Raw genomic sequence first — 10,913 nt, 5'->3', positions numbered from 1 at the left:
AGTTTATAATATCTTATCACCCTGCACTAAAACTATTTGCATGCATAAAATAATGTGTTTGTTTATGGGTGTCATGTGTTTTTTTAAGTAAGTTAAAATAATTTTTCTGTACTTGAATTGATTCTACAAGTCAAAACTGACAGCTTGAATCAATTCACATTAAATGGAGAGTTCTAAATTTATTTTTGTACATTTGAATCGATTTAAAAAGTCATAACTAATTGTCTTAATCTATTCACCAAAATAAGGGAGTTTCAGACTCAGTTTTGAATCAATAGACTCTTGAATAGAATGATCATCGGATCGATTCAATCTTTATAGATATATTTCAAATTAGTTCATTTTTTATTTCAATCGATTCAATCTTCATATGTTGCCTATATTCAAATCAAGTTATGTGAATCAATTAGCTTATATTTGAATCGATTGAGGCAATGCAATTTCGAAAAAAAATCATCAAATGTTTATACTATGCACTCTTACCTCTAAATCAGTCAATTAACTTCATTCTCCTTTCACCTTGGTAAGGTAGACGCTGATAGGGCTGTCTGTTTGTAGAATTACTAAGAGGGAGAGTGTGTTATGTACTTCTAAGATTCATAGATAAGGGTACCTTTAGGAACATTGGGAATAAGTCGATGTTTCAATTACCTCTGAGGGAGTAAGTCCCCCACGAACCGTCACGTGGATCAGCAGGTGCAACTCAACAGGTGGAGGGATAGACCTACGTCTCTCAGAGAGTAAGACCTCACAAGTAAGGATCATCGTATGACCAGCAGGTGCAACATGATAGCTGATTAGGTTATAACGTCCCAACGAACACATCACTTACATAGTCTACTTAGAATACTGAACTAGACTTGACTGTTAATTAATTCCAACAAATAGATAGAGAGGATTTGAAGAATCTCAACCGCCCCTAACATTCTGCAATCAAAACAGATAAACTTTGCTCTATTGCAAATAGATTAACTTTGTGAAAGAAGATCTCAAGGAGTATCAAGACCAGTCTCCAAAGAAGAAAGAAGACCCATGTTGTTTTAGCATACCAGTTACCATCAGAGACTTTTATTTGGGAGTAGTGATGTGTGACATTGGATCTAGCTTAAACATGTTGTCACAATCAATTTTCAACAAGATTGGAGGAATGAAATTAAAATCATGCAAAGTAAGAATATGAATTGCTGACGGTTCTCTTAAAAATGTTGAAGGTGTGATAAAGACTGTGAATATAAATGTAGATGGATTCACTTTCCCTATCGATGTAGTAGTTATGGAAATGAAAGGAAATGATAGAGTTCAAATGATCTTGGGGAGACCTTTTCTACCGGTGCCCGAGCTATAATAAATGTGGATGAAGGGGAAATTGTCATCAGATTGGGATAAGACTGCATTACCTACAAGGTTTCTGGGCAATATAGTTACCTATGGCAGAGAGTTATTCCAAAGGAGAAAGCCAACCTAAATGTTGAAGGTCAGAAGGAAGACACATAGCTTGAAGGAAGCAACCTATTTTGTCAAGCGAGTCACCTCAAATAAGCATTTAATGGGAGGCAACCCATCATTCTATTTTCCGCATATATTTTCCTTTTCAATAAGTTAAGTTGAGATTTCTTTTCTTCACAATTTCCTTTCTTTTATTGTTGTTAATCCTCAGTATTATCATATAAAATTTTATTTCTTTGCATTACATATATAACCTTTCCATTTATGCTTAATTTGTTTTAGTCTTAGAGAGTTATTTCAGAACACTTACATGGGAGTCTAAGTTTACCGTTACATTCAAGAGCATGATAACTTTTGGGCTTACTACTGAAGGTACTAATATTAATCACCATCTCTTTTCTGAATAACATAACTGGTGAGAATTTGAGCCAAATATTTCCATCCATTCTACTACTATAGCTCTTTCTATCTAGAGTGGTCCATATAAATGTTATTTTTGCTCAAATTTGCGGTCATTCTTTACGACCAATCAGTCATGTTATATTACACACGAGGAAATTTTTTCTTTGGTACCTTGAGCCTTTCAAGCCATCCTTTTATATATTTTTATTATCCTTTATGAAACCACTTCAAGCCTCGAGCAATAATTTCTTTTAAAAAATTTGGTCTCTTAAAAGTTTATGTTGAAAAAGAAAAAGATAAATAGTTCTACTTAGTACCCATCTTCTTTGATTCAAGGAAGGAATGTTATCACTAGATCAATGTTTAGTAGGAATCTATAGGTTAATAATCTAACTATATGTTTCTTTGTTAGCATGCATTCCCAAATATATCTACCCTTAACCTAAGACAAATTACAACCCTTAAAGTCCTCAAACTGTGTTTATAATCTGATGTTGACTGTTTGTTTAGAATTTTCTCAAATTTACAGTAAGGTACATTCATGTGACGACTGGAGTGGGAAAATATCGTGACCAGCCCCACTGGCTTTAAGAGATACATATATACATGTATTCTGGAAAACAGTGTGGTTGAATATATGAGCTATCTTCTTCAATTCTGTTCCGCTTGAGTGTAATGAGAAGTTTAGAATTAGATCTACATACAAGAAGATGTTGAAAAGAATTTGGGAAAGAAAACAAAACCACCCACCTAGTATCGATTTTTTTTCTGCCCTAGTTTATGCCAAAAAATACAAAAATGGCCCACTTTTTCGAAAAATTGCACAAATGCCCTACTTTTTCAGATGTCTCTGGTACCACTCCACTTGGAGTTGCGGGATACCCTAAAAAGTGACGAAAATTTTGTCTTTATTATACCCCTCTACTTGGAGTTGCGGGGTATTTTTGGGCTTTCTTTTTATTTTTAAATACCCCTCTACTTGGAGTAGAGTGGTATAATAAGGACAAAAAAAAAAGTGAAGGATAGGGATACGTGTGTATGCATGCATAAATAATAATATTAATAATATTAATAATAATAATAATCAATTACAATTATTATAAATGCCCTATTGTCCCATACCCTCGTCTTCGACGATGTCTTCCGCGATTTACTTGAGGGTCATGTTGGTCTTCGTCATTGTTATCTGTAGTTGATTGTATTTGACTACCATAACACAACGACAACGACACATCGTGTTCCGTTGTTGGCCATCCCATATCCAGAAATTGTTCATTGGAGTCCAACGAAGCCGGAGAGAAGTGAGATAGTAGGTTTGTTGGTGTTGGTGGGTGATTGTAGTTTTGGTTGGTGTACATTGGGTATTGCGGGTTGTTGTAGGGGGGATAATTGGTGTTGGATGGACCAGCTTGGTTTGGGTCATTATAGGAGAAGTAGTTGTTGTTGGATGTGCTAGCTTGGTTTGGGTCATTGTAACCATAGTTTGGCATTGAATTTTGTTGGTAAGCTGACCGATAATGGAGCTCATATGCATTTCTCGGGGAGGTATATGGTGGTGGTTGGATAATATTTTGTTGGGGGGTGTCGAGAAAATTATACATTACAGAACCATGTATGTTTTTTGTTGTATGTCGTTGGGATTGATGATCTTGTAGTTGAGAAAAAATGTCTTGATCCCAAAAATCATCATGAATTGATGTTTGGTTGTTGTGAATTTCAGGTTCATGTTCCAGCTCTTCTTCTTCGTCTGGATCTGAATCTAATGGTTTTGTGTCAATTGAAATCCTTAGACGTAGGTTGCATGTGGTTGTCAACCACTTAGTATACGCATGACTTGGGGTGAGTGATCTTGGCCGCATGCGAGGTAAAGTATAACAAATTCACGAATGAGTGTGTATATGCCGTATACAACATCCACTTCGACGTGGTTCACCACCAGTCATATTGGCCTGATTATGAAGGACTGAAGGTGGTTCCCAACAAGTCCATGCGTAGGGCAAAGAAAGGTCGTACACCAATTACTCGCATTAGGATCGAGATGGACGATGTGGAAACTGAGAGAAGATGCGGCGTTTGTAGGATGCCTGGTTATTCCCGCAAAGATTGCATTAATATTAGACATCAGTAGAAATCTAGTCTTTATTTCATATTTATTGTATTTGGTAAGTTTTTTATTTTATATATATTATGATTATTATTATAATTACTTTTTTATTAATGCCTAAATTAATATTATTAATATAAGTTGAAATGGTGTGATAAATTGAAAAATGAAATGAAGTATTTATAGTAGATGAAATAATACATGTTTCATAATAATTGCAGATTTTATGGTGTTTTATTTGTTGTATAATTTTAATTAGTTTTTTTAAATTAAATTATTAATATTATTAATATTATTATTTATGCATACATACACACGTATTCCTATCCTTCACTTTTTTTTTTGTCCTTATTATACCACTCTACTCCAAGTAGAGGGGTATTTAAAAATAAAAAATAAAAAGCCCAAAAATACCCCGCAAGTCAAAATGGAGGGGTATTTAAAAAAATTGAAAAAAAAATCTAAAAATACCCCGCAACTTCAATTAGAGGGGTATAATAAAGACAAAATTTCCGTCACTTTTTAGGGTACCCCGCAACTCCAAGTAGAATGGTACCAGAGACATCTCAAAAAGTAGGGCATTTGTACAATTTTTCAAAAAAGTGGAGCATTTTTGTATTTTTTGGCATAAACTAGGGCAGAAAAAAAAAATTCCCTAGTATCGTCAACAGAGAGAATATAAACTCTTCAATTTTGGTTCTTAATTTTGACTTAGTCAAGATACATAGTCAGAGAAAAACTAAATATTTGTAATTAATTACTTTACTTGTTGAATGTTTAGTTGGTGGAAGAAGAAAGGGTGAGGTTGAAGAGAGATTAAAATTGGAAAAGGGAAAAGAAAATGGAACAACGAAGTTTTTGTTATGGAATACGAAACAGATAAACTTTGACGAGAGAAAATGCTTGGCATAGATAAAACAGTGACACGACATTCGTGATATCGGATAAAAGGTTTCACTGTATTTAGCATTATTCTTAGTTAAAATAGTAAGGAATTGAGTAAATAGTCAATTTCTTCCCTGAAATTGTAAGTTTCATCAATTATTTTCCTGAAATTAACAAAACTTCAATTACCCCCCTGAAATTTCACAACGTTAGTCAATTTACCCCATCCGTCAAATTTTTCTGTTAGTGAACATGACGTTTTGCAAATACCCCCCTGAAGTTTTGCACTTATGTGCAAAATGCCCCCCAAACTTAAAAATTTATATTATTTTTTTCTTAAAAACAAACAATTAATAGTTAAATATTAAAATTAACTATTAATTTTGGAATTTGGGAAAACTACATGCATATATACATCAAAATAGGCTCCAAAATGGGGAAAAATATGTATTTTTTAAATTGACAATAATGGGATGATTTGTGGATTAATATTGGGGGTTGTGTAGTTTAAATGGTTTGAGCAAATTGTTGAAGGAGTTGGAGGAGTTAAAAAACTAAGATGGTGAAGGAGAAAATATAAATTTAAATCTGATTATTAATTTGTTTATAAACCTCTAAAAATAATAATTTGTCTATTGGAAATAACCATTATTGTCACTTTAAAAATACACATTTTTCCCTATTTTGATGTATATATGTATGTAGTTTTTCCAAACTCCAAAATTAATAGTTAGCTTTAATATTTAACTATTAATTGTTTGTTTTTAAGAAAAAAATAATATAAACTTTTAAGTTTGGGGGTCATTTTGCACATAAGTGCAAAACTTCAGGGGGATATTTGCAAAACGTCATGTTCACTAACAGAAAAATTTGACGGAGGGGGTAAATTGACTAACGTTGTGAAATTTCAGGGGGGTAATTGAAGTTTTGTTAATTTCAGGGGGTAATTGATGAAACTTACAATTTTAGGGGGGAAATTGACTATTTACTCGTAAGGAATTTGTGCTCTCATCTGAATATGTAGCAGAACGCAACCTTGAAGTTCAGGTTATTTCATCTCATATTTACCGCGTGGTAACTGTTGTGCGGATAAACTAGCTAATATGGGTTACTCAGTGCAGGGTTCAGTTTGCCTTTCTTCTCTTCCTACTCAGTTGAACGTTGATTTCTTTCGGAATAGATGTGGTTTACCCAACTATAGATTTCCATAGTCTGTTTTTGGGTGTTTTTTGCTATTGTTTTTTTTCTTTCCTGCTTTCTGTTTTTTCTTTTGAGGGTTTTGCCCTATTGCCCCCTCCTTTGTAATTATTTTCCCCCTTTTTTTTTTTAATAAAATCTTTACCGTTTGGCGGTATAGGATGAAGGTTTCTCGTGGTGCCTACCTAGTTAGGATGTCGATGTTGCCTCTTAATGCCTGTCCTCTCTCTTTGTTTATCATAAAAAAAAATATTGTGAATTAATATGAAGTTATTTTCATTTGTTTTTTCATTTTTCATGATCTAATTCAGTGATGTAGATATGTTTTAGATAATAATAATTTTTTAATTAATGATTTTTTAAAATATTTTTTTTCTTGGTATTTGTAATTTAAAATTACTAATTTGTTAATAATTTAGCATAAATAATTCGTTAATGCATCAATTGGATTGCAAAACGACAGCATGTCAATTATGAGCATGGCCTTTGAATTCACTATATATATTGCAAGTACGTCGTTCGTACTCAGACACTCATTGCAGCATATAACAAATGGAGCTTACACATCTATCTGTTTTAGCTATTTTTTTCGTAAGCTATTTTCTGCTTTGTTTTGTTTTTTTAGAGGATTTTTTCTGATTGGCTTGATCACTTATAATTTTTTTTTTAAATTTTTATCACTTATAATTAGTTGTCTCAACTTTCCATCAATATTTAATTTTAGAAATAATCATGAAACATGTACCAAAGGTTGATATTTTTATGCACCTATGATTTGTTATATGCAGGTGCATGCGAAAAAAATTATTGATTTTATCAATAATTGATATTACTCATTTTAGTTTTTAAAGTGAATTTGTCATTTTATAGGAGTTTGTCCCCAAACAAAACACCCAGCTTAATTTCGGTTCAAATTCAATGGGTTGTCCACATCAATTTGGGTTTTGGATCTTTTTAAATGGGTAAAATGTAAAGTGAAAAATTGAACGTTTGTTAGTTTAACGAAGACAAAATTTTATTTTTGGTCTCTTAACTTAATTTTGGTTAACGAATTAGTCTTTTGTATATTTTTTTAATTTTAAGTTTGTTCTTTTGGTCTATTTTCATATAGATTTTCAAATTTCAAATCTAATATTCTTTTTTCAAACATATATGAAGACCATAAATTTGAAGATTGGAATGCCATAAGAAAATAAAACCGTGAATTTAAGGTTTGAAAATTCATATGCAAATGGTACAAAATGACAAAACAAAAATTAAAAAAAAAAGATAAATAACGGGTCCTGCTAACTTTTGCTCTTAGGTCACTTGTTAAGAAATCTAAAATTAAAATGTTTTATTAAATTTTGTGCATTTAATTAATCAAAAGTGAAAAAAAAAATCAAATGCATTAATTACATCAAATTATTTCTATTTTGACTCATTAACTTGTATCTTAAGCACAAGTTAACATTTCTCATAACTAAATTGTTATTTGAAATTAAGTTAACCGGTTAATTTTGCTTTTAAATAATTAATTTTTAATAAATATTTATTCTATTTTGAGTTTTTAGTCAGTATTCTATGACAATTACATCCTAACTTGAATATATTTTTCAGCTAGCTCTCGTGGGAATCAATGGCTCTAAATCAGGGGAAGAATATTGGAAATCTGTTTGGCCTAACACTCTCATGCCTAAATCACTTTCAGATCTGCTGCTGTCTGGTTAGTAATGAAATATTGTTTTACTTTGTTTCACTATATATGTTTTTTTTTGTTAGCAATTAGTATATTTTGTTTTACTATATATGTTTTTTTTACAAAAACAAGATATTCAATCATTCAAATTATGAGTACATCACATACGATAATATGTTAAACATCGCTAAAAACGTAATGGATGAATCTGAAAGTAAACTCACAACATCTAAGTTAATAGCATCTCGAATTAATGTTTGTGAAAGTCAAGTCAACAGTGAACCAATAAATTCAGCTGGGATGAATTTATCTCCGCTGTTATTGAACTTTTGTGCACATCAACTTTTTTCAAGTTATACTACCTTTGAAACTAAAAATAGTAAATTACTTGACAAAAAATAAAAATAGTAAATTCAAGATTTCTTTTGAAAAATTGTTGTAAATTATTTACAACCAATTAAAATTAATCATGCACTAAAAAAAAATATCAATCACGTACTCAACTATTTTTCTTAACTTTTATGTTTGATATTATTAATGAAGTACACATGATTGATTTTAATTGGTTTTAAGTATTTACCCACGATTTTCCAAAGACATATTAGGACCTATGGGTGCCTGTACGTATATATGATTATATACGAGTTAATTTGACATAATTTTTCAGGTCAAGTAATATAATAGCTAAAAAATTAGTTTCTAAAGTAAATAAGTGGAGTATCCGAGATTTAAACCCTAATTCTTACATATATTATGTAATATCCAGATGATTTGAGTTAAGCGCACGAAGACTTATAATTTGACATTTGATGTTGTAGAAAGCGGTACAAGTGTGCCTATCCAAGGTAAAGAAGAGAAGCAATATTGGACCGTCTTTTTTGAACATGACCTATATCCTGGAAAAAAAATGAGTTTGGGCATTCAAAAACATTCAGATATTCAACCGTCACAATCACATACACAAGTATCAGTCAAAAAAGCAAGTCAATCATTTGGTACTCGCAAATGGCTTCGAAAAACAACTGAAAAAGTGAATCAACCTTTTGGAGTTCTCACATGGGTTGACAAAGCAACCAAAACACAAACTAAAAATAGAAATCAACCTTTTGAAACACGTACATTGATTGATAAATCAAATCAACCTTTTGGATTTTTTTCATGGACCGAGAAAGAAACTGAAGCAGACTCTAAAAAAGCAAATCCAGCTTTTGAAGCACATACATTGATTGATAAAACAAATCAACCTTTTGGGTTTTTCTCTTGGACCGAGAAAGAAATTGAAGCGGAAACGAAAAACACAAATCAACATTTTGAAACACCTACATGGAATGATAAAACAAGTCAACCTTTTGGATTTTTTTCATGGACCGAGAAAGCAACCGAATCTGAAGGAGAGATTGAAAAAGCAAATGAACCTTTTGAAACACGTACATGGAATGATAAAACAAATCAACCTTTTGGGTTTTTCTCTTGGACCGAGAAAGAAATTGAAGCGGACACGAAAAACACAAACCAACATTTTGAAACACCTGCATGGAATGATAAAACAAGTCAACCTTTTGGATTTTTTTCATGGACCGAGAAAGCAACCGAAGCTGAAGGAGAGATTGAAAAAGCAAATGAACCTTTTGAAACACGTACATGGAATGATAAAACAAGTCAACCACTTCCTGCTCACAAATGGACTGATAAGGCAATTGCAAAAGAAACAGAAAAAACAAGTCAACATCAACATTTTGTAACACACACATCAGATGAAAATGAAGCACACATTCTTGAAGACTATTGTGGGAGACCATCAGCAATAGGGGAAGACAAACATTGTGCACCATCACTAGAATCAATGATGGATTTTGCAATTTCAAAGCTTGGAAAGAATATCAAAGTGATGTCAAGTTCCTTTTCTAAAAATCATGACCAATATGTGGTGGAAGAAGTGAATAAAATAGGAGACAACGCAGTGATGTGCCATAGATTGAATTTTAAAAAAGTTCTATTCTATTGCCACCAAGTCAATGCGACAACAACTTACATGGTTCCATTGGTGGCATCCGATGGAACCAAATCTAAGGCACTAACAATCTGTCACCATGATACTCGAGGTATGGATCCTAATGTGCTTTACGATGTTCTCAAAGTTAAGCCTGGAACTGTCCCTGTTTGCCATTTTATTGGCAACAAGGCCGTTGCTTGGGTACCGAACGATGATGTCACTGATTCTAACGGCCATCCTAGTGTCTTCTAGAAGATTTGTACATCCAAGGGGCTCTCATGTTTGGACTTTTTTAAAGTGATATATGGGAAAAAACTATGATGTGAGAATATCATATCTTATGTACAAAGTATCGTCCATGTATTCCAAATAAAACTAGTTCTGAACTAGTTAGAACTATGGGTTTGTGTTTGTGAATTGTTACATTGTATGGCCAGTCTCTGATGTACTTTGTATTTGATAATGTGCATAAAATTTGTTGTGTGTTTGATGTAATATCTTCTCTTTATATTGTTGTTTTTGGTATTTGAAAAATTACGACAGAGCTTTGAAACTATTACCGGGGTGAGTCACGACCAGGTCGCTTTTTTTAAGACGTTTCGCGGCACTACCTAAATTGTGCAAGGTAGACTAGCAACCGCGCCGTCTCCAGGATAAAACAGCCCAGATTCTAACTGTACGATTAAAGGCTGCACTGCCAGAAATCGCTCGAGAATAACACCTCAATATGGTTTCGAAAAACCACTCTAATATGGTACGCAGACCACTCGAGAAACCAAAGAAGGAGGAAGAAAAGAACGATTCGTCAACACAAACCGAGGGAGATGAGAAGGGGAATACAAATCCTGAGCTCTCTATTTATAGAGGGGATTTGACCTCGTTTTCTCCGCCGACCCGGTTCGCGACTCGCGAACGTTAGCCCATGACCCAGTAACGGTAACCCACGACGCGGAAATGTGGAGCTGAAGCTTGCGCGTGTGGAAAACGTGTGAGACTTGGTCTCCGCGTAAAAAATTATTTTTTCATTTTTCTGAGCACCAAAAAATATATTTCTTTAAAGCCCAAGCCCGGCTCGGTCGGACGAATTTTTGGCAAGCGCTCACTCTGTTCACAAAAGTGTGTACCCCAAGGGCACACCCGTGGAAGTGATATCCCACATATATAAACACTACTAGAGTGTGTGATCTACCCAATGTGGGACATAAAAT

The 10,913-nt window shown here is 33.1% G+C and overlaps 1 protein-coding gene across 1 annotated transcript; it reads left to right on the top strand.

The window, feature by feature from the left end:
* Positions 1–6,562: 6,562 nt before the first annotated feature.
* On the top strand, positions 6,563–10,200 carry LOC11411833 (embryonic abundant protein VF30.1). The gene is made up of 4 exons (XM_039828435.1): positions 6,563–6,625; positions 7,634–7,739; positions 8,531–8,848; positions 9,308–10,200. The coding sequence occupies exons 1-4, from the start codon at positions 6,587–6,589 to the stop codon at positions 9,955–9,957; spliced, it is 1,113 nt and encodes a 370-aa protein (XP_039684369.1). The 5' UTR covers positions 6,563–6,586; the 3' UTR covers positions 9,958–10,200.
* Positions 10,201–10,913: the final 713 nt, after the last annotated feature.

This window comes from Medicago truncatula, chromosome 8 (genome assembly GCF_003473485.1).
Source record: "Medicago truncatula cultivar Jemalong A17 chromosome 8, MtrunA17r5.0-ANR, whole genome shotgun sequence".
NCBI classification, from domain to species: Eukaryota; Viridiplantae; Streptophyta; class Magnoliopsida; order Fabales; family Fabaceae; genus Medicago; species Medicago truncatula.
Note: the sequence above shows the minus strand (reverse complement) of the source record. Positions and strands in the feature narration are given on the sequence as shown.